This window comes from Remersonia thermophila, chromosome 3 (genome assembly GCF_042764415.1).
Source record: "Remersonia thermophila strain ATCC 22073 chromosome 3, whole genome shotgun sequence".
Classification (NCBI taxonomy): domain Eukaryota; kingdom Fungi; phylum Ascomycota; class Sordariomycetes; order Sordariales; family Chaetomiaceae; genus Remersonia; species Remersonia thermophila.
In genome coordinates, this window is record NC_092219.1 from 1,744,839 (window position 1) to 1,767,243 (window position 22,405).

At 60.2% G+C, this 22,405-nt stretch overlaps 9 protein-coding genes across 9 annotated transcripts; 4 read left to right on the plus strand and 5 right to left on the minus strand.

The window, feature by feature from the left end:
- Nucleotides 1–4,262: 4,262 nt before the first annotated feature.
- Nucleotides 4,263–5,921, plus strand: VTJ83DRAFT_3307 (uncharacterized protein; the record flags this gene model as incomplete). Its single annotated transcript, XM_071009671.1, has 2 exons — nt 4,263–4,651; nt 4,709–5,921. The coding sequence occupies 2 exons, from the start codon at nt 4,263–4,265 to the stop codon at nt 5,919–5,921; spliced, it is 1,602 nt and encodes a 533-aa protein (XP_070867185.1).
- Nucleotides 5,922–6,737: 816 nt separating this feature from the next.
- VTJ83DRAFT_3308 (uncharacterized protein) lies at nt 6,738–7,589 on the minus strand (the record flags this gene model as incomplete). The annotated part of the gene is made up of 3 exons (XM_071009672.1): nt 6,738–7,068; nt 7,214–7,432; nt 7,510–7,589. 3 exons carry the CDS (start codon nt 7,587–7,589, stop codon nt 6,738–6,740), a joined length of 630 nt encoding a protein of 209 aa, XP_070867186.1.
- Nucleotides 7,590–8,365: 776 nt separating this feature from the next.
- On the plus strand, nt 8,366–8,993 carry VTJ83DRAFT_3309 (uncharacterized protein; the record flags this gene model as incomplete). Its single annotated transcript, XM_071009673.1, has 3 exons — nt 8,366–8,411; nt 8,542–8,801; nt 8,886–8,993. The coding sequence occupies 3 exons, from the start codon at nt 8,366–8,368 to the stop codon at nt 8,991–8,993; spliced, it is 414 nt and encodes a 137-aa protein (XP_070867187.1).
- Nucleotides 8,994–9,279: 286 nt separating this feature from the next.
- VTJ83DRAFT_3310 (uncharacterized protein) lies at nt 9,280–11,364 on the minus strand (the record flags this gene model as incomplete). Its single annotated transcript, XM_071009675.1, has 3 exons — nt 9,280–9,830; nt 9,912–10,053; nt 10,147–11,364. The coding sequence occupies 3 exons, from the start codon at nt 11,362–11,364 to the stop codon at nt 9,280–9,282; spliced, it is 1,911 nt and encodes a 636-aa protein (XP_070867188.1).
- Nucleotides 11,365–12,709: 1,345 nt separating this feature from the next.
- VTJ83DRAFT_3311 (uncharacterized protein) lies at nt 12,710–13,563 on the plus strand (the record flags this gene model as incomplete). Its single annotated transcript, XM_071009676.1, has 3 exons — nt 12,710–13,091; nt 13,161–13,218; nt 13,305–13,563. The coding sequence occupies 3 exons, from the start codon at nt 12,710–12,712 to the stop codon at nt 13,561–13,563; spliced, it is 699 nt and encodes a 232-aa protein (XP_070867189.1).
- A 230-nt stretch (nt 13,564–13,793) lies between these two features.
- On the minus strand, nt 13,794–14,325 carry VTJ83DRAFT_3312 (uncharacterized protein; the record flags this gene model as incomplete). Its single annotated transcript, XM_071009677.1, has 2 exons — nt 13,794–13,952; nt 14,116–14,325. 2 exons carry the CDS (start codon nt 14,323–14,325, stop codon nt 13,794–13,796), a joined length of 369 nt encoding a protein of 122 aa, XP_070867190.1.
- A 501-nt stretch (nt 14,326–14,826) lies between these two features.
- Nucleotides 14,827–15,800, plus strand: VTJ83DRAFT_3313 (uncharacterized protein; the record flags this gene model as incomplete). Its single annotated transcript, XM_071009678.1, has 3 exons — nt 14,827–15,194; nt 15,454–15,499; nt 15,594–15,800. The coding sequence occupies 3 exons, from the start codon at nt 14,827–14,829 to the stop codon at nt 15,798–15,800; spliced, it is 621 nt and encodes a 206-aa protein (XP_070867191.1).
- A 343-nt stretch (nt 15,801–16,143) lies between these two features.
- VTJ83DRAFT_3314 (uncharacterized protein) lies at nt 16,144–17,879 on the minus strand (the record flags this gene model as incomplete). Its single annotated transcript, XM_071009679.1, has 3 exons — nt 16,144–16,275; nt 16,367–17,752; nt 17,820–17,879. 3 exons carry the CDS (start codon nt 17,877–17,879, stop codon nt 16,144–16,146), a joined length of 1,578 nt encoding a protein of 525 aa, XP_070867192.1.
- Nucleotides 17,880–19,739: 1,860 nt separating this feature from the next.
- Nucleotides 19,740–21,470, minus strand: VTJ83DRAFT_3315 (uncharacterized protein; the record flags this gene model as incomplete). The annotated part of the gene is made up of 3 exons (XM_071009680.1): nt 19,740–19,807; nt 19,886–21,310; nt 21,380–21,470. The coding sequence occupies 3 exons, from the start codon at nt 21,468–21,470 to the stop codon at nt 19,740–19,742; spliced, it is 1,584 nt and encodes a 527-aa protein (XP_070867193.1).
- Between the last annotated feature and the right edge of the window lie 935 nt (nt 21,471–22,405).

Consider the following 22,405-nt stretch of genomic DNA (forward strand, 5'->3'; position numbering starts at 1 on the left):
GAGAATAAGAAAGAAAAAGACGACTAAAAACCTGGAAAACAGGCTTCGGGCGACAAGTGGTTTGGGATGGACGGGGGATGCAGGAGCAGAAACAGGGAAGACGGGCGAGAAAAGGAGGCCAGTCAGGCCAAGGACCGCCAGAAAAAGTGGAGAGGGGACAAGGGAAAGACGATGAAGCAGCGGAGTGGATGCCGCGGATGCAGTGGATGCAGCGTCCAGGCGTTCCGGGAGGTGGCAGGAGACAGGAAAGGAAGAAGTGGGGCTCCTCCAGAGCACCAGCGGCTCGCTCCCAGGTCATCAAGGATCCTGGTCGTCTCGCCAGGGGCTGGACAGGAGAGGGGGGGGACAGTGTCATGCAAGAGACGGCACAGTGTGCGTCTGTCTCTCACCGTAAACCAAGAAAAACGCAGGCCAACGATCGGGCCCGCTCTGCGTGCACATTCCAGCGGTCACCCACGATGGAACAGAGACAGAGATCTATAGTACGCAGTACAGCATCCGTCTCCCTCTTGGACCGCCATCTCATCCACTGAAGAACCGATCCTCCTGGGCTCGCTGTTGCTTCTGTATGTACATACGCGCGTATCATGGCGGGACGCCGGCGTGGCAGGGGATCACAGGTTGACTTGACTGCCGGCGTCTCCATCCGGCTCTTTCGCCACCTCACCATTCGGCACCCGCCGCCGGTGCGATGGACCCGACCGAGTCGAGCTTGGCGCGTTGTTGGTTCAGCAGGGCATGGGTGGACCGGACGCGATTTGGCAGCCGTCCCTTTCTGCTCTCTTTCTCTCTCGACACCTTGCCCGGCGCCTTTGTTTTCTGTTGCATGCACGCCACGATGAGGCGTCAGGTGTGTGCGTCCTCCCTGTGGGACGGTCAATGAAGGAAGCGAGGGTCACGCGAAACGAGGGTTGGGGCTGTTGAAGCTACGATGCCGGGCAAAGCCGAGATTGTGCTGCATCAGATTTTCACTTTGAACCTTCGATTGCTCCGCCACTCCCTCCTCGGACCGTCCCCTGGTGCCCCTGAATCCGACACGGTTCTGGACCAGCCCCCGGCGTTTCTTGGCAACCGCTGCCCGAGGACGCCTCCCGCAGGACTGCGCTCTGCAGCAGCACGATGACGACAGCGAGGGCGCCGAGCAAGGAAATGGTCCAAGATCACCTGCGAAAAAAAAATGAAGAGGATGACGATGGAAATGAAGCCTTTCGTGCATGCATCACGTTGGAAGGTCGATGTTATCATGATGCATACGAAGAATAAAAACATGAATAGACCAGGCCATCAGGACCACAAGTCATCTCGTTTTTGGACAGCACTTCTACCGGACAGTGCGAAACAGGCTGGTCCGTCGGGTCGAGATGGTCGCGCGACCCAGCGAACCATTGAGAAGTACGCACCATGCACCCAGCTCTCAACGCTGGATACGAGGGCCCGACACGATCACGAGGGTGCCGCACAGCTACGCCACGAAGTGGGCAGCTTTTGATATTGAAAAAAAAAAAAAAAAAAATCATACGCAGTAAACGCCGGGAGTTGAGCTCCTCAGCAGGTCGCGCAGAGTCAGGGCTTCCTGGTTCTTTGGTTCGCTCGCCTGGCCGGGGCTGCCTCAAACTCACCGGACGAGGGGCATTCCGACCCTGAACACAGTGCGCCACGACACGGTCGTTCCACAGCGTTTCGTTCGTATGTACTGTGAACACAGTACCGCAACAGCACACGCCACATCAGCAGCTTGGGTGGGATTCTTCTGGGATGGGCTATTCTGGGGGGATTCACAAGCTGACGATCTGACATTGCAGGAGTACCACGGTCGATCTTCGCAAGCTTTCTCAGATTAGTTAGTAGTAAACGGTTAAGCGTGACACCGGTGGAGCCAGCCTACACCAAGTAATAGATGATGGGTGCGCGCAGAGAGCATTGCTTTTCCCCTACGGACTTGGGTGAGTGAGGATTGATGATTTCTCTTGTTGAGAAACCATGAGTGAGTTAACTTATCTTTTTGCACCTCTCAACGGACCGGAACCAATAAGAGGGATCGTCGGGACCGCCGAGTTCCACGGGTTGGAGATGCGGGTGGATCTTCTCGTACTTCTCTTGTCCATACAGGTCCTGCGCTTGCGCAATGTCCGCCATCCAGGCCCATGGTCGCCGTTGATTGGGTTGGGGACCAAGCGCCATCTGACCAACCCACCCGCCGGGGCCTCTCAAGGCTGGAAACGCCTGGAAGACCGTGAGGATCAACGGCTTCCCGTCCCTTGGCTCCAGTAACCCATCGGGTGTGGGAGGCCGTGGGGGTTGCATCTGTTCCTGCATCTCGTCAGCGAGCGCCAGACAAGTGCATGCTGCTGGTCCATCGCAGGTGATAAATATGGCCCGCGAGCGGCAGAGGGACCAGCCAACAGGATAACTAATGCCCAAAGCATGTGGAAATAGGCTAAACCCGACCCAGGCAAACGGAGAGGCAACCCGTTCGAGCGAAGGCAGCCCAGAAAACAGGTCAAATCCAGGCGGCTTGAGCGAATGATGGCACGACGAAGACGGCTTGATGAATCTCATCGGTCTGGCTGCCAACAAACACCGCGTCGAGAAACTAATCCATCCACGAAGCCTCAAATGGGTAGTTTAAATCTTGATTGGCCCTATTCGCTTGCCTGCAGCCGTTGAGTGACCGTTATGTGGCATCCCGATTTGCATGTACGACCTGCCATCTCCATCCATACTGCGTAACCCACCCATCCATATATGCATTCCCATCCCGCGTTCCTCCTGCAGTCCGACACTACCTAGTATGCACGGCCACGGCATTTTCGGCCGATTCCATTGCACGTCCCATCTGGGGATGAGCGAGGGAGTCTAGACTCGGCAGATGTGTCCCTCTGCGACCCACGATTCGCAGGACTATTGCTCCTCCCACCAAGCAATGACGCCGCGGCGTTGTGTAGCAGCGGGTAGTGCATCATTGTTCGTGCCTTTGTCCCCATGTCCAGCGCTTATCGACGCCCGTCTTCGGGAAACACATCACAGCCTGGATAGGCTCTGGCATGCTGCGGGTACCAGAGCCGTCGAGAGTCAACCCAGGGAGGGCGGCCCGATCACGGCAGATGGATACATTGGAGATTTTCAGATGGTCAGAAAGGGTGCTCAGAACAAGAAGGGCACAGCAGCTCTCTCGGGCTGAGCAACGACCTGGACGCATGCACGTAGCCATTCCGATCTGATCCTGGAGAGAGGGTTGAACTCAACGCCCGGCTAGACGTCCAGCGGTCCGGAGAGATCGGACAGCGAAATCAAAACGGCAGAGCGGGGCATCTAGCCGGCTCGCGGCCGTAACGAAGGGCCGACCCTTTGCAGAGCCTTGTTCAAGTCAAAGGCAAGGCTATATCAGAGCTGGGGGGTACTTTGGTTTCAGATTGGCTTAAGGCTGTCAAGGGGTTCATCATCGTTTCTCCCTTATGCGTTAACTAGTTTAACGTTACATTGTACATATGGTTCGCAACGAGCTTGCTGTGAGACCAGGGACTTGGCCGTCGGTTGCCCCCGACAACCGATGTGGGCCAGCTGCGTCCAACCACAGGCCCGCCTCTTCATCGCATTGTTTACAGTCGCAAGTTCACCTCCAGATCGCATGCTGCGGAAAGGAGAAACGTCCGTACCAGCAGAGACTCAATTGCCCATTCGAATTACAAAGCGGAACCATACTATACCCTGCGTCCAAGATGGCCCGATTGGCAAGACCCCCGACATCGCCGAGCGATGACGACGACGACGAGTTCCCCGATGTGAGCCGCCTGGTCCTGAGCACCCGCACACAGAGACCCGCAACGACGCCGAGACCAGCATCCACACCGGCAGCCCGGCTCCGATTGAAGGAGCGCCCAGGAGAAACAGCCAAAACCCCGGCGACCGTCAGGAGACGCAAACTGGGACCGCTGACGGACAACCTGTTGCTTCGAGCGTGGTCCCCAAACCGCTCCCAGGATGGCCAGGAAAATGCCATCGAGATCGACGATGAGGCAGAGCTGAGAAGGCCGAGTCGCCCAAGCCGCCCAAGGGTCGAGCTGAGGCCTCGCACCCCGGCCGTTGCCCGCAACCCCATCGTCATCCCGTCATCGCCGGCCGAGGAGGAGGGGGAGGAGGAGGAGGAGGAGGAGGAGGAGGAGGAGGAGGAGGAGGAGGAGGAGTACGTCTCGGCCCGGGAGGAAATCAGCATCACCGAAGAGACCACGGAGGATGCCACAGAGGATGCCACGGAGGAGGGCATGGAGGAGACGTCTATCTTCGACAACACTTTCCATTCGTGCAGCTCGGAGGACTTGGAGGATTCGGAGTTCCAGATCTATGAGGACGAGGATTCCGAGGATGTTGACGACGATGTCTTTGGGACGTCTCGACGTGCGGGGAAGGCTCTTGAGAAGCAAAAGCCCGCGGGGAAGAACAAGAAGCCATCTGGCGGGAGCAAAGATCGTGCAACGGCACCGAAAGGAAGCAAAGAAACGAAACCTCCACGAACCAGAATGGCGACACCCGACGAGGATGCGGACCAAGACCCGCATCCGCGACGCAACGCTTCGTCACGACGCCAGAAAAACAAGCCAGGAGAGAACAAAGAGCAAAGCGATCTTGCGGCCTTCTTGGAAGACCTCCAGATGTGAGCCAAAACCCACCCATGCTGGTGCTCGACTTTCTTTTGCTAACTCGGCTCTAGCAGCGGCGAGAAGAACGAAGCGTCATTGTCGGAGAGCGAGACATCAACCTGCAGCGACCGGAGCTTTCCATCCACTACCGCACCAAGACAGCGCCCTGGACTTATATCTCCCAAGAAGCTCCCACGGATCCCCAGCACGCCGCACCGTCCCAGCTCGGACCTCTTCTGGAGCCAGGAGTTCATCGACGACTGGAACGACGAACACTCCCCGCGCAAGCAACTCTTCCCGGACCCCGCGGCCGCCCGCCAGATGAGCCCTGCGAAAGAAACCACCACCACCACCAAGGCGAAGCCCAAAGGCAAGACCGCCATGACCCAACCGTCGGCCCGCCAGGCCAAGAAAGCTTTCGAGGAGTCCAAGCAGCAGCTCGCCGAGAGATTTCTCCAGGAGCTCGACGACACCATCACCTCGGGCCAGATCGGCCAGCTCGCCGCCTCCACCGGCGGCGTCAAGCTGATCTGGTCCAAGAAGCTCAACACCACTGCCGGCCGCGCCCACTGGAAGTCGGAGGTGGTGCGCACCACCACCACCACCACGACGCAGCACCACGCCTCCATCGAGCTCGCCTCCAAGGTTATCGACGACGAACACCGCCTCCTCAACACGCTCGCCCACGAGTTTTGCCACCTCGCCAACTACATGGTCAGCGGCGTCAAGAACAACCCGCACGGCGCCGAGTTCCAGCAGTGGGGGCGGCGCGTCACGGCGGCCTTTGCCCACCGCGGCGTCAGGGTCACCACCAAGCACAACTACGCCATCGACTTCAAGTACGTCTGGGAGTGCAACGACTGCTTCCAGCTCTACAAGCGGCACTCGAAGAGCATCGACCCCGGCAGGCAGCGGTGCGGGAGGTGCAAGGGGGTGCTGAATCAGATCAAGCCCGTGCCGCGGGGCCAGGGGGCGACGACGGCCGGAGCCGGTGCTGGAGCTGGAGCTGCTGCTGCTGGCGGGGCCGGCGGGAACGGAAGCAGCGTGGCCAAGCCGGCGCCCAAGGTGAGCGAGTACCAGGCGTTTATGAAGAAGCAGATGCGCGTGGTCAAGGCGGAGAACCCGGGGAGCCCGCAAAAGGAGATCATGAAGATTGTGGCCGAGCAGTGGGCGGCGTACAAGGCGGCCAAAGCGGCGGCGAAGGCGGCCGTGGTGCAGGTGATGGAGGACGAGGTGCTGGCGGCGCTAGAGGGGTCTACGGAGGGTGAGGATGCGGATGAGTGAGGGGCTGCATGAACCAAGAGAGGGGGAGCAGAGTGAGAGAGAGCAAGACAAGAGCGGAATGAGCATCCAGCTTGGCGTTGTGTGTTTTTCTTTTTTTCTTTTTCTTTTTTTCTGATGGGTAATAACTATGCACATGTTGAGATGTCATATGTTGAGATGTCATGTCTACATGGAAATTTTAATTCATTCTCGTGCACGTACGGTAATTACCTATGATGGTCACTTGAATGGCACATGCTATCATGACACAATGTTTCTGGCCGTATTGTCCAGGATGCAAGAGATGTTCATGAACGGCGGTGTCAGTCGTCTCGTCCCATCTTGTCACATCATTACTCAACCACACGATTCCAACTAGATGCCTCAATTTGTGTTGTTCCTTCATCCTCTCGAGAAGACAGGCAGCTCATAAAATTCGGCGCCATTCGAATCCATAGTCCATCGTTGTGGTCACCAAAGACGGGCGGACAAAAGGTATTATTTGCTTTGTTGCAGGCACCGAGGGAACAATCAGCAATCAACGAGATATGAGATGTCCATTATCATTCCGATTCATGAGCTGCTGGCATGTTCGCGTCACATCATCCCTTTAACAACGCCGACCGGACCTCGACTTCTCTTCAGCACAAATCCAAGCAAAAATACAGAAACATGAGAGGCCGCCCACGCCTGTTCGCTCAACCCCTTCCTGATCTTTCCTACGACCACTTGAACCTCCTAACCTTGCGGCGCTAAGAAAAAAAGAAATTCAAACCTGGCCAAAGATCCCCTCCTCTGCCCCCTTTCGCTCGTTATTCAACGCAAGGAGTAGAAACCCTACGGCTCTCCAAACAACCCCCACCTCTTGACCTCAAAAGTCGACCAGATCCTGGCCGCATACTCGACCGCGTCCCCAATCAGCGCGCCCTGCTTGCCCAGCTCCAGGTCCACCTCGTCCTCGTCGTACTCGCCGCGGATGTGGGGCACGTTGATGGTGACCAGCACGTCGGACTTTTCGCGCTCGAGGCGCACGAGGGTGAGGATGATGGCGGTGAAGTCGGGGGCGGAGCGCTGCGGCCGCGGCGGCGCGGAGGGGTCGTCTTCGGGCGCCGGGGGCGGCTGGCGCGGGGTCTGGGTCGCGATGAGCGTGTAGGCTGGGGTTCCCTCGCTGAAGTTGGTTGGTGGTGGTTAGCTTGGTGGATGGATGTGGAGGGGAAGCGAAAGGACGAGAGAAAAGGGTTGAGGGTGGGCCTGGAAAACAACAATAGCAACACCAACAAAAAAAAACCAAAAAAGGAAGGGAAAGAGCTTACGGAAGGTGGGAAAATTCGGTCTCGGTGGTGTTCCAGACCTTGACGGTGTCGGCGTCGTCGCCGACCAGGTCTTCGAGGTGGACCGTCAGGGCGCGGCCGTCGCGCTCAATCGAGGTCTCGCCGGAAGTCTCGACGCGCTGGGTGATGTCGAAGATGATGGAGGTGAAGCCGTCCTGGTCGATGTAGACCTCTTGGTTGTCGGGGACCTGACGGATGGTGCTGGTGAGAGGCGGCTGGTCAGTTCCATCCCCTAAGCCGCGGCGTGGTACGAAGCGTTGCGGGTTTCTCAGACATACCTCACGTCGGCAAAGTTCTCGGGCAGGTCGCAGACGATGGCGCCGCCATAGAGGTTTGTCTTTTTGAACGTGGTAGGCATGGTGCTGTTGGGGATTGTGAGGGGTAGACTATGGCAGCGACAGGTTGTTATGGGTTGAGCAAGGGGTCCTCCAAGGTTGCTATTATACGGGTAGAACAACGTTGTCGAGTTTGAGTTGGATTGCGACGTTTGCGACAGGACGAGGTAGGAGTGACATCAGCCTACTTTCCAGCACTTGATGGCGGGGTTGCGTGGGATGCCTGTGGCGGGGCCAACATCACGCCCGGCTACACGGGACATGCGTTCCTCACAAGCCGTTGGTACGACAGCCTGGCCACCATGACAGGGTCCGCCTGATCCTTTTTATGCAGTTTTTTTTCTTGTTTTCCCCGTCGAGAGCCACCGTCACCCGCATTTCTCCTTGGTTGTCCGCATGAACTCTAGAGGTGTCTACGTAAATAAACGATGTGTTGTTGGCTGGGCAATCCAACTCGTGTAGAACAATGATGGAAGCTTCCCCATCACCCAACTGAAGACCCCTCACCGGAACCGGGACAGGGGGGGGGGGGGGGGGGGGGGGGAGGGGCGGCGGCAGGGACCCCGCTCTGGATGCCGTCAGCGGGCACTTGATGGCAGTTCACACCCGCTCGGCCATCCGTCCCATCTTTCCACTGTCTGCGCAGCATTGGATGCCAGTCAATACGTAGCTGTTCCCGAGTCGCAATTGGGATCTCTGCTGCAAAACCCCTTCGACTTTCTCTCCTCTCGGTATCTACCTAACCACTACGAACCCCCCCTTTCCCGCCTCCAATTCTGTCTCTTTGAACAACCAACCCATGGCAAGCAGGATGGCGTCGTGCATCTTCTGCAAGATCATCAAGGGCAAGCTACCTACCTCACCCACCAACCCATCTTCCAACGACGTCATCAGCCAAGCTGTCGGCTCGAGATGGACCGAGACCGGGCACCTCATGGGGCTAACTGACCTAACCCTTTGCGATCGCACCCGCAGGCGAAATCCCGTCCTTCAAGCTCTTCGAGTCCGACAAGACGCTCGCCTTCCTCGACATCCAGCCGCTCAGCCGGGGCCACGCGCTCGTCATCCCCAAGGCCCACGGCGAGAAGCTCGCCGACATTCCCGACGACTACCTGACCGAGATCCTGCCCGTCGCCAAGAAGCTCGCCATCGCCACGGGCGCCAACGAGTACAACATCTTGCAGAACAACGGCCGCGGCGCGCACCAGGAGGTTCCGCACGTGCATTTCCACATGGTACGTACAGACACGCCCGGCGGAAACGCGTGGGCCGATCGGACAAGGTGGCGACCCGCTGACGCTGACGCACCGACGTGACAGATCCCCAAGCCCAACGTGCACGAGGGCCTCGGCATCAGCTGGCCGGCGCAAAAGTCGGACATGGAGAAGCTCAAGGCGCTGGCCGAGGAGATCCGGTCCAAGATGTGAAGGAGGGGACCGCCTTGCCGAGCCCAGACGGGATAGGTAGCACCGCGTGGCATCAGACCAAGCACAATTGCAAAACAAAGAAAGCTCTCGCAGCCAACGCTAATGCCCACCGTCTTGCGTGTTATTACCGTGATGCAACCAACATACCAACATAGTTCCTCGGAAATACCCAAGCTTGGCCCAGAACCCTCAAGCTTCCGACATGTACTCTCTAATACCCGTCAGGCACTGCGAGGCGTGTCTCCCATGAGTTGCTACCATCCCCGAACCCCGGCCGTCCGTCCGTCTAATCCACATCGTCGGGCGACGTTTCCACCGCCGCCGGCGCCGCGCTGACGACCTCGGTCGCGGGCTTCTTCTCGTCCTCCTGGCTCCCAGCCTTCCCCTCCTGCTTGGCCTCCGCGGGATACCAATTCAGCTTGCCGCCGGCCTGCAGGACCCCGATCCGGTCGTAGTAGGACCGCGCGCGCACGTAGGGATCCACCTCCCAGTACCCGACCCTCAGCTTCTCGGCGATGTCGTTCCTCGCCGCCTTGAGCCTCTCGGCCTCCTCGGACCCCGGCGCGGCGCGGATCCATTCCAGCGTCGCCGCCTCGTACTCCTTGTAGAGCTCGGCGCGCGCGGCGAGGAGGCGGTCGCGGGTCGCCGTGTCGCGCATGCGCGCGTTCTCGTTCTCGACGGGCTCGACGTACGCGTAGGTCCAGTCCTCGTCGCCGTCGAGGTCCTTGGGGATGTGCTTGAGCGGGATGAAGGCCTCCATCTCCTTGGCGTTGTTGGTGAAGTGCACCTTGTTGGCGACCACGGGGTCGAGCCAGCCGCGGATGACCTTCCAAATTCCTGAAAGAAGGGGGGGGGGGGGGGGGGAGGGGGGGTTAGTTTTGGTAAGGTAGCCAGGAAGAGAGGAGGAGGTTGACTTGCCTTGGAAGATCCAGGGTGCTTTGTGGACGAGAACGGTGCCTAGGCATTCCGGGTAGTTGGCCTCGAAGCACTTGATCATGAACTTGACCGGGGTGTAGTCCATGTTGGCCATGGAGAAGTTGGTCATGTCAAACACGATGGTCTGTGAGAGCGGCGCGGCGCGTCAGCAGGAGAGCAGAACAAAACAAGCATCCCTTTTTTTTCCCCCCAAAAAGCAATTGATTCCACGACGTACCGCTGTGTCGACCGGGTGCTGCAGCAGCATGCGGCACGTCTCGATCAGGTACACCGTGTACCTCTCGAGGGCCTCCTCCGCCTGCTCGCCCTGCCTGTGGAGCCTCACGTTGACAAAGCAGAGCGGCCGGCCCTGCTTGTCGTGGCCGTGCACGTAGCTAATGCCCTTGCGGATCTGCGCCATGAAGTCGTGTCCCAGCTTCTGCGCCGCGGCGTCCCCGCCGGAGCTCTTCTCGGCGGCCAGCGCCGCCTCCTCGCCGTTGCGCATGATGTCGTCGTCCACCTTCATCTCGGTCGCGCGCCAGTTCATGGTCGACACGAGCATGATGAGCGCGCGCTCAACGTCCCACTTGCGCGCGCGCAGGAAGCGCAGCACCAGCGCGTCCGGGTGGTCGTGCTTGACCATGCTCCAGATGGTGTCGCGGATCGACTCGGGCGACTGGCTGGCCAAGGTCTCGTAGAAGTGCTTGGTCTGGCCGTACTTGTCGGCGTCGCCGTCCTTGAGGTCGAGGACGATGGTCGGCGCGCCGGCCGGGGTGGCGGGCTCGGGCTCGGACGGGGAGTCCTTCTTGCCCTTGTCCTTGTCCTTGCTGCGCGAGAAGAGGGACATGCGGCTCTTCTTGCTCTTCTTGGCGTCTTCCTCCTGGGCCTTGTCGCCGGCGGCCTCGGGCGTGGCCGCGCTGTCGGCGGCAGCGGCATTGCTTGAAAGGTCCTGACCGACACCGCAGACCTGGAAGATGTACTTCCACAGCTGCTTGAGCTTCTCCTCCTGCTCCGGGGTCAGGTTTCCCGGGCGGCCGGGGGCGATCTCGGCCGTCATGGCTTCGTCGGCGCTGTCGGGCAGGGCCTCGGCGCGGGGCGATACAGGCCGGAGGGTGTAGTAGGCGGAGGCGGCAAGTGCCGCGGCGAGGACGAGCAGGAAACCCGAGGCGGATGCGACAAGGGCGGGGCCGCGGGGCTGGTGGTGAGGAGGGCTCGGACGGCGCGGGGTGCGGATGCGAATCACAAGACGCCGCTGGGGTTCACAGGGACGTTTTCCGGCAAGGCCTGCAGAGCTGAATGAAACGGCTCGAGGCGGAGAGCGTGCGACGGCCGTTGGGAGCAGTAGGACACCTCGGGGGCGAGCAAGACTGGGCACAGCACTCAGACGGACGGGACGTAACGCTGAGAGAGAAAGCGAAACAGCGGATTGGCCCGTGAAGCGCAGCAGCGTCCGCATAAGAAGCCCGACAAACCCGCACGAGAGGTCTCGAGCTTGTCAATCTACCGAAGAATGCGACTTGGAGCGACGGGGCAACAACAGAAACAAAAGAAGAAGATGAAGAAGAAGAAGCTATCTCGGAAATGCCACGTCAGTCAAACGGCGTTGAGAAAACCTGGGGTGAAGGAGGAGGACCGTGATCACTGAGACAATAGAAAAAAAAACAAAACTGTGTACTTAAGGTGAGTGGAGTGTTTCACATACGTCGTTGGGATTTGTTGAATGATGAGTGGTAAGTTGCGCCGCGCTGAACCGGCTTGGACAGGGCAGAAGTGGCGCGGTTGGTCGAATGGACGTTGAACCCTCTTCAACTTCTGGTGAGGTCAAACCTAGAATAGGGGAGGAGGGAAGGGTTTCAGAGCTGGATAGTTGCTGAATGGATCCCACGATGGAGACGGAGAAACCGCCAGGACTCAACGAAGACACAGTCAATGGCGGTTCCACTGGAATTGACGAATTCCTTGAAAAAGAGGCTTTTCTGATCTCGACAGGTTCTGAAGTCCGAGAATCCCGTTCCAAGTCGTCCGGAGTTGGCGCAGCAGCCAAGCCCCACCAGATAACCACTTAGAAAGCACTCGGCGCAGGCTTCGGACGGACCAAAGTACCCGCCAGCCCTCCACGGATTGGGTGAGTGCCCCAGCCCTCTCTGGGGGTTGAAGTCATGGACTTTTTTGGGTCATGGGGGGGTCAAGAGATCAACCAAGCTCTGCCATGGAATGGGGAACGTTGGATTGTCGAATCACCAGCCATTGCCAGCGCCAGCTCAAGGGGGCGGAGAGGCGGTGCAAGTTGGACCCGGAACCCGGGAACATGCGATTTGAGTCCCGTTTGGATCATAGATGGCACTTTGCATCGCATCATCGGAGAAGTGCTAAAATTACCATGATTCAATCCCCCCCCCCCCCCCCCTTCCCAGGCTCCCAACTCTCAACATTCGATGTCATATGTAGTTATCTGGTTGCTACTGTGTACATACATAGTCTTCAGGTCCAGTTGGAGTGGGCGGGACAAGGACCGGTACAGCACGTGGGCTTCCCGGCAGGGGGCCAAGCCATCCCCCAGGCCGGGCACTTCGTCCCGTCACTGCGGGGCAGCTGCCAAGACAATACCGAGGGGGAGCTTGCTTTTAAACACAACATTGGGGCATGCCATTCTCGCCATCTAGCAGGCACCTTCGTCAGGAAGAAGTCAAAGGTACATCGAAAAGAGTTTTATTCCTCTCCCGGGCTATCAGCGTCCCGAGTTGACGCCACAACACGAACCCACTCACTCACCAAGGGCTCAAACTCTCTCTCTCCCCGTCATGGCCAACGACGACGCCCAACCGCGCCGGGCGCGCTCGACCTCGCGCTCCCGCCCAACCACGCCCTTGCGGCCGTCCTCGCGCTCCTCCTTCCGCGAGTCGGCGCGCAGCAGCGTGCAGGGCGACCGCGCCGCGACCTTCCCTCTCAACGCCTTCGAGCCGGCCTTCGCCGAGCTGTCCGACGCCGTCGCCGACCTCGAGGCCAACATGATGCACTTCCAGCTCATGCACGAGAGCCTGGCGCGCTTCAGCGAGAGCTTCGCGAGCTTCCTGTACGGCCTCAACATGAACGCCTTTTGCGTGGATTTCCCCGAGGGGCCCATGACGGAGTCGTTTCGGAGGATGAAGGTCAAGGAAGAGCAGCAGCAGGAGGCGCAGAACGGTATGTCGCCGCGGATGCGCGAGCGAGCGCGGGGATGGACGGGGAGGGCTGACGCTGGACTTGGACTAGGCACAGCCAGGCTTCCCGAGCCAACGACGCACGAGATTGGCTCCGAGACCACCTTCATGTACGCTCTTTGTACCCCTCGAGAAACTCACACGCCCACGCGGGCCAAGCTCCACATGGCTAACGAACCTCTTCTCTTGCGTCTAGGACGACCGATACTACATTTGTCGAGAACCCCCCGGCATCCTCCAAGCCTGCCGCGAGCCGGTACAGAAATCCTCCCTCGAGCCGGCAGTCCCGCGTGCCCGCGCCATCGGCTTCTACAAGAGGAACAACATCATCGACCCGAGGAACGGCGAGAGGGGGAAGGGGCGGCACGACGACGAGAGGGGGGACGACGGGGACGGCCCGCGGCGGGGCACGGCCTAGTGGCCTTGTGCCGCCGAGAGTTCGCGGCCTCCGTTGAAGGAGCTCGTGGCGGTCGTGGTCGTGATCGTCGTAGTCGACGTCGTGACGCAGAGTGCCTTGGAGGCGCCGCTGGACACGAATCTTGGACGGGTCTCCCATCGCGGGCCTCGTACGGGCTGGGCAGCAGCGTCTGCATCCCGAAAGGGTGCGAGGCGATGCCTCAAGCTGCTTGGTCAGCGGGCAGGCATGTCGTCCGCGATGTCGTCGGCGCCACGAGAGTCGTCCCGGTTATGCGTTCTCCTCGGCCGCCTTGTCCAGATACTCACGGACGCGCCTGAGACACTCTTCCTCGCCCTTGTCGACCCACGAGCCGACGATGGCGACCGTCTTGGTCCGCGACTTGAGGCCGTGGGTGATTTGGAGATCCGACTTGGGGAGGTCCAGGACCTACACATTGAGCAGGGCGGTGGGGAGGAAGACACCGACATGTTAGCGACACCACGAGCGGATTGGTACTAGCAACCTCCATGAAGCACATACAGGCATGCATGGGACGGCTCATGTTGAGAGACCAGCCAGTAAGCCAGCCAGGCAGCAAGGGGTGACGCACCTCGCTCAAGACTTTGATGACGGCCTTGTTTGCCTCGCCCTCGCGTGCTTGGGCTGCCACGCAGATCTCGACGGCCTCCTCGCCCACCGACGCGATGCCCTCGCGGTTCTTGCTCGCCCCCGGCTTGACGTTGCAGTGGAGGTAGAGCGTGTTCTTGGCCGATTTCTTGGTTGCGGCCACGAAGGAGAAGGCTCGCTGGGCTGTCGACATGGCGTGTGGTAGTCTTGAGGACAGAATGGATTGTGTCTGTCTTGTGATTTGCCTGAAGATGGAGTGTGTATGATACGTGGTCCAGGTTTGTGTAGGTGATTCTGTGAACTTCAAGTACTCGGTCACGGCACCTGAGATTCGGCCGTTGTGGATGGCTTGGAATCTCGCAGCGCACAGCCAAAGGTGCCCGAGGTACGCAAGCGTGGGAGCTCCTCTGCCCCTCATATGCCCTTCCTTCCGGCCGCTCACAACCCTAACCCTCCTAGCTAGTTACCCCAAAGTTCCAAGCTTCGCTGCCAGCTCCGCTGCGAGTGATGTCACTTTGGGTTTCAAAACGGCGATCACAACACACGCTCGGACAGCAGCGCCAAAACGCACACCCACCAGAAGACAAGGACAAGCCGCAATTCGACTCTCCAGTTCCCAACCACCCAGACCAATTCCTCGTCCTTTTGCGTTTCCTTCGAGCCAATTCTTCCTCTCGCCACCCCGCCAGAAACAATGTCCCTCCTCCGGCCCCTCACCCGCCATGTCACCACCGCCACCGTCACCGCCCCGCGCCGCCTCGTCCCGCTAGCCGCCCGGACGGCCCCGGCCGCGGCCAGGTCCTTCCACGCCACCCGCCCCGTCCTTGTCCGCCCCGGGGACCCCCTCCCCGACACGGACGCCCTCATGGAGAACACCCCGGGCACCCGCGTCAACCTGGCCGAGGAGGCCAAGCGCCTCAGCAAGATCCTGCTCGTCGGCGTCCCCGCGGCGTTCTCCCCGGCCTGCTCGTCGACGCATGTCCCGGGCTACGTGGCGCATCCCAAGGTGCGGGCCGGCGAGTTCGACCTGGTCGGGGTGGTGAGCGTGAACGATGTCTTTGTGTGAGTCCCCTCCCCCCCTTTTTTTGGGATGTCTCGTTCTGCTTTCTTCTGGCGATGGTGCGGCGGGCACGAGAGAAAGGGGTGAGGTAGGGGAGGGAGGTATATATAAGTATAAGCGAATTAGTTACGGCGGGAGAGGAGGGTGTTGGTGGGGTGGTGAGGGAGGGCGTCGCTGTTGGAGGGGGAAGTTACACAGGCTAGGCCAGGGGGCGATAGCTATATTATAGGATAAGGGTGGCTGACATCCTGCGTCGGACAGCATGAAGGCTTGGGGTGAAACCCTGGATCCCGCCGGGACGCAAGGCGTAAGATGACCTCATTCCCTCTCCTTGATTCCTCCCCCCACCCCCCGCCCCGTCTTGTTTCGCATGCTCGTGGATGCTAATATCTATCCGCCAGGTCCGCTTCTTCGCCGACCCCTCGGGCGAGTTCACCAAGGCGCTCGACCTGGCCTTTGATGGATCGGCCATCTTTGGCGGCGACCGCTCCAAGCGCTACGCCATCGTGGTGGAGAACGGCAAGGTCAAGGAGGTGCACGTCGAGCCCGACAACACGGGCACCAGCGTGTCGCTGGCCGAGCACGTGCTGGGGCCGGCGTCTTCGTAAACCCCGCGGAAATCCGAGGAACCGGAGATGGATGGAGGGATGCCGTTGGCCGGAGGAGAGAAGCACGCAGCATCATCGACGGCCAAGCGAGTTGAGGGTGGGTTTTCAACAACAATTAACGTGATTGCTCCAATGATGTATGGCAGCCCAGCGTGAACCGCGCCGGTCGGGGTATTCCCAAGAAAGAATCCAATCCAATCCAATCCAACCCAATCCACCCCCCCCGGCCAAAGTATGGAAAATAGCTGCAGGATATTTTTTTTTCCCCTTCCTCTTCAATCCCTCCTCTCCACTTTACACACACACACACACACACACACACCTACCAACCTCACGGTCCCCATCAGAGCATGGGCTTCAGATCGTCAGCCACCTTGAAGGGCGCCTCCGTCTTGGCCCGGATCTCGTCCACCGTCACGCCCTCGGCGATCTCGATCAGCGTCAGGCCGTGGGAGAAGTCGACATCAAACACGCCCTGTCGCGCAATCGTTACGGTCAGCCACCGAAAACATTGTTGAATGTACAAGTCGGAAAGCAAACAAGACGGGAGAAGAAGAAAAACTCACCAGCTCCGTGATAATCCGCGACACGCACGCCTTGCCCGTCAGGGGGAACGCGCACTGCTTGACAATCTTGGGGTTGCCCTTCTTGTCGGTGTGCTCCATGGTGACGACGACCTTGGTCTTGCTCGGGTTGCTGACGAGGTCCATGGCGCCGCCGAAGCCCTTGACCTTGCCCGGCAGCATCCAGTTGGCGAGGTCGCCCGTGGCGCTGACCTGCATGGCGCCGAGGATGGTCAGGTTGATGCGGCCGCTGCGGATCATGCCGAAGCTCTCCTCGGAGCCGAAGACGCTGGCGCCGGGCTTGAGCGTGACCGTCTCCTTGCCGGCGTTGATGAGGTCGGCGTCCTCCTCGCCCTTGCGCGGGTAGGGCCCGAGGCCCAGGATGCCGTTCTCGCTCTGGAGCATCACCTCGACGTCCTCGGCGACGAAGCCCGGGGCGAGCATGGGCATGCCGATGCCCAGGTTGGCGTACATGCCGTTCTTGAACTCCTTGGCGGCGCGGCGCACGATGCGCTCGCGCTTGGCCTTGGTGTCGCCGGTGCCGAGCAGGGCGGCAGCCTTGGGGTCCTCGGCGGCGGCGGCCTCGGCCGGGTCGCGCGACCACGTGTACTTTTCAATGTTCTTGGCGGCGGTGCTCTGGATGACGCGCTGGACGTAGATGCCGGGCAGGTGGACGGCCTCGGGCGGGATCTCGCCGGGCTCGACGATGTGCTCGGCCTCGACGATGGTGACCTTGGCGTTGCGGCCCATGGCGCCGTTGAAGTTGTTGGCGGCCAGGCGGAACTGGCAGTTGCCGAGGCGGTCGGCCTTGTAGGCCTTGACGAAGGCGTAGTCGCCCTGGATGGCCTCCTCCAAGAGGTAGCTCTTGCCGTTGAACACCTTGACGTCCTTGGGGTACGAGTACTGGTCGGGGGTGCCGTCGGGCTTGTTGCGCAGGGGCAGCTCGCCCGTCTGCACGACGGTGCCGAAGGCGGCCGGGGTGTAGAAGGCGGGGATGCCCTTGCCGCCGGCGGCGCAGCGCTCCGCCAGCGTGCCCTGGGGCGTCAGCTCGAGCTCGACCTCGCCCGTGAGGTACATGGACTCGAACGTCTTGTTCTCGCCAATGTACGAGGCGATCATCTTCTTGATCTGGCGGGTCTTGAGAAGCTTGCCGAGACCGCTGTTGTCGGTGCCGGCGTTGTTGGACACGGCCGTGAGGCCGGTGATGTCGGGCTTGTTGAGCACCTCGTCGATGAGCGTGTCGGGCACGCCGCACAGGCCGAAGCCGCCGCAGAGGAGGGTCGTGTTGGGCTTCATGTCCTTGAGCGCCTCGGCGGCCGAGGGGTAAATCTTGTTGATCTCGCGCCGGCGGGCCGTGGCCGAGAAGGCGCGGGCGAAGAGGGCAGCATGCTGCGAAAGGAGGGTCAGCAAGCCGCCGGGCGGCATGGCTCTTCCAGGAACCAGGGTAAACACTCACGTTCTGGCCGTACTTGGCGTACGCCCGAAGCGTCCGCATGCACAGCGCCGTCGACGGCATTTTGTTTTTTTTTTTCTTTTGTTTTCCTCTGGTCTGTATGGACTTGGTGCGTCCGACTGTCGGCTATCACAGGCGGTAGAAGGGGGAATGAGACCGCAGACAAGTCAAAAGCCAAAGACGGTTGTGATATCCTGCAGCAACCGCAAAACACAAGGGCCGTCCAACAAACACAACAGCACCAACAGACACAGGTTTTGCAAAGCAAAGGAGAGAAAAAAGAAGAGGAAAAGGAAAGGAAGCGAAAAGCGGAAGAAATCAACAACGCATTTAGAAAATCAACATTGGGACCCCCCCCCCCTCCTCCTCCTCCTCCTCCCCCCGGCTTCTCCCTTTCCCCCACAACCTCCCCGACCTGACCCCGGGTTTGATGCGCCGAAGTCGCGGGTCCTGGGGCGCTCAGTTGTTCAGGGCACCGTTGCCTATCCCGCGAGTGGCCGACGGCAGTGCCGCGAGGGGGCCCCGCTCCGGGAAAGGCCCCGCCACGGAATGGGCGTTCGGCAGCGGGTGAGAATTGACCCAGGGCGCAGCCTCAAGCCGGGACCTACCACGCCCCCCTCCTCCCCCCACCCACCCCCGGCTTCGGCAAACAGCGGAGCAGGTTTCCATGGGAGGCATTCAAGGCCCCGGGAAGCAAGTCCAGGCATGTACTTCGTATGTACGTACCACGTGCACACGCACCTCGACGGCGGGAGGGATGACCCGGTTCGGCGGGTGGTGACGGGGGAACCGGAAGGGGGGGGGGGGGCAGTATAGGTAGGTTGTCTCGATGGACTTGGGACGGGTTGGGCCTTTTTTGAGATTGGTTGTTGATCGGTCCTGACGGGACTGAGGTATCCTGATCAAAAGTCCCGGATTTCCCGCATTTCCCAAACGTTCAGAGCCAATGCCCCCCCCCCCCCCCCCCCAAAGCGGCTGGTTTCCAGGACAAAGAGACCCACCGATGGAAGAACAAGATGCAAAAGAAACCCCGACGCGGCAATGGCCAAGCAAGGTCAGCCAAGCCAGGAACTCGTCACGCGAAGTGGGGTTGCCATCCACAAGGCCGCCCGCTTCCCGCGAACCCGAACCCTCGGCAAGGCTCCCGGGCAACCCCTTTCGGATTGATCGCTGTCGCTGCGGGGTGTCCGCCGTCGCTTCGGAAGATACTGCGTAGGTATCTACTACGGTAACTATAGTAGTATGACGGGGCTGGGCTACCAAGATGCATCGACGTACTATACAACCACAAACTTCAGGTACCTCACCTCAGGTTTCTAGAAGCGTTCATCTTGACAAAACAAAGTCAACAAGGTAACTAGTAAAATATGCAGGCAAGAGCTAGGTTAGGTAGGCACCCGAGGTACCTTAACGTGAATATCAAACGTAAACCCAAAAGTACACCGTAAGCCAGCCGGCCGCACACGCCTTCGCCGGGCTGCCGCCCCTGGTCCAGTCCCATCCAGCCCAGCCCATCCAGCCCATCCAGCCCATCCTATCCCGTCCGTCTAACATGTACAGTTCCTGCAAACCGCATACCGCATGCACCAGCCAGCCCAGCCTGTTCCTGACATCCCTCCCTCCCTATACCCAGGCAGGTGGGTCTTCCATCTGTCTGCTTGTCTGCCTGTCTGCCCGCCCATTTGCTCCACGTCCAACTCCTGATGCAACGTGCCTGTCTGTGGTCCATGCCCGGTTTCACCTCGGGCAAAACAAAAGAGCGCCAAATCGGTGCTTCGGCGCACCCGCCAAAAGAAACATGTCCTGCACAGTGGCCCACCCATGGGGTCCCTGCGCGCCGGGCCCGGCACCTTCGGGCTCGGAGCATATCGCCAAGCAAGACGTCATCGTCTCCTCTCCATTTGACAATCAACCTGGTTCCCCTCAGCGCCGAACGCTTGGCCCGCCGTTACTGCTCGAGCCGATCAGATCGGTGTTGAAAGTCCATCGCCCTAGGTCATCATCGTTAGCCGTGTTCCTCATCTTCATCGTCGCACGGCACCGCCTTAGCGATCCATCATTGTGCATACCTTCGGCAAGGTTCTGGGCCGTGTCCTCCAAGAGGATCACGCGGCGCTTGTTGCAGTAGGACGTCTTGTCCATGATCTCCACCTTGAGCTTGGGATCCGCCAACGACGTGATGGGCCGCTCAAACATCTCCGACAGCGCCTCGACCGCCATCTCCAGGTCCTTTTGGTTGTCCTCAAAGATCTCGGTCAGGTTGTTGCGCGCGAGGTAGAAGGCGAACGCGTAGGTCCACATCAGGGTCTGGCGGCACATCTGGAGCGCCTGCGACGCCGCGCTGAGGTATTGCACCTCGATCCACGACATGCCCGACTCCTTCTGCAGCTGCACCATCTTCTTCTCCGTCTTGTGGTAGATGTCCTTGTCGAGACGGGCCGACTGCTCGTGGTTGGCGTACCGGTTGTAGTAGTGGAGGTAGCGCTCGAGCGAGATGCGCGAGCGGGCCTGGGCGTCGCGGGCCTCGACGCCGCTCTTCTCCTCGTAGCGGTTGCAGTTGTACCAACTCGTGCCGTGCTCCGACCACAGGCCCATGCACATCCAGCAAAACTCGTGCTTGCACTTGCGGCACGTCATGTGGTTGCAGCCGCCGTTCTTCTCGATGGTGCTGTTGCACTTGGGGCACTCCTTGGTGTTGGCCGAGATCCAGTTGGCCGTCTCCGAGTCGTCGGCGCACTTCTTGAGCCATCTTTTGACCAGCTCGCACGGCGCCGGCTGGTGGTCGTTGAGCGCGCACCCGAAGCAGAACCGGTGCCCGCACAGGCACGCCACCGCCGGCACGATGCGGTCCAGGTCCTTCTTCTTGACGGCGCACTCCACCACGTTCTCGCAATCCGGCGCCGGGCACCACTTGAGGTTGTCCTTATCCTCGACGTAGGTGCGATGAAGCAGCTCGTGATACCGTTCCGTCAGCTCGGGCGTCACCAGGATGTCGAGCGACCGGGCGTCGATGATGAGGTTGCAGCCTTCCGAAGGGCACTGGATGCGGGCGGCCTCGCCCTCGCCGAGGATCTTTTGCGAGAGGTACTGGCGATAGCAGTCCACGCAGTATCGATGACCGCACTTCAGGGCAAACGACTCCAGCCCGGGCTCGTCCTCGCAGCAGATGTCGCAGGCGAACCCGGGGACGCTGCGGATCTTTAGCTCGCGGACCGACGACTGTGAGAGGCCGGCCGCGTCCAGCACCTGGTTTGGCCGGTCCATGTAATCCTCGATCAGCCTCTCCTTGTTCCACCGGAAGTGTCGGAGCAGGATGGCCGCCTCCTCCCTGGAGATGTCCAGGATCATGTTGACTTCGTTGACGAGGTCATCTTGTTGCTTTTGCACGTCGGATGGTTGGTAGACCTTGTAGTTGACTTCGTAGGCTGCTTTTTTCTTCTCAACGTCCTTTTGCGAGTCGATGTAGACGTCGGGTTCGTCGTCGAAGCCAAAGTCTGCGCGGGGAAGCCAACGTCAGCATGGAACGCACCACCAGGAGCCCAAGCGACAACCGGCGCACAAACCTTCGTCGCCCGACACCTCATTGTCGCTGTCGTCCTGGATCATGTCCTCGTCGCTCGAGACGTTGGACATGAAGTCGTCGTCGGTATCCATGTCTTCGTGGGAGGCGGCCGTCACGGGCGTAGGAGGCGCCGAGTCGAGGCCGGCCGAGGCGAGAATCCTCTTGTTGGGGAGAGCTGCTGAAGAGGAAATCGTCGCCTCAGCGGCCTTTCGCTTCCGCGTTGTGGGGGGAATTGTGACGACCTTGTCGTGTCCTTGTGGCACGCTTCCCTCGCGGTCGGACAGACTCGCAAGGGCTCGGACGTCTGGACAAGGAGCGGCTTAAGAGGGTGGCAAACGCACGAAACCCTGCCAGCACGCAACGCAGATGGGCGGGTGGTGTCGTTGTTCAGCGCGGGGCGGGGAGGAAACAAGGAATCGGGGCAAAGGTCGTCGGACGGACGCCGATGACTTGAGATGAGAACGTATTACAGGGGCTTGAAGGCAGGGGGAGGACGGGGAGGGACAGGGAGGGCGGAGAGGCTGGTGGTGGGGAGAGGGCAGGAGAGGGAGGTCGAAGCGGGGAGGAAGTGAGGGGAGACGTTGAGAAAGGAAGAAAACCCCCCAGAGTGCCGTTCCAGACCGTGAGATGTTGGAGAGGTGGGAATTCTTCAGGCGAAGTGCAAGTTCAGGTTGAGAAAGGCTGGAACAAGGTGAAGTCGGTCGGAGGGCAGTGACAGGAAACCGGCAGCGGACGCCCAAGCCAAGCGCGGGCAGGCAACTGGACGGAAGGCGGTGGAGTCTGGTCAACCTGGACTGCCCGCGACTGATGCGTCAGAACACTGTACGCAGTACGGTCCCCCCCACGGTTCAGGGAGTCATTCGCTCAAGCGGGCAGTTTCCTGGGCCGCATCGCCTTACGTTGGGTGACGGGGGAAAAGGCGGGGCGCATCCACGCCACTGCCCGAAATGGTTGCCCCACAGAGAACAGTCGGGACCGGCTTAGGCAGCAGGCCCCACAAAAGGTGGACCCCCGATTCAAGGCCGGC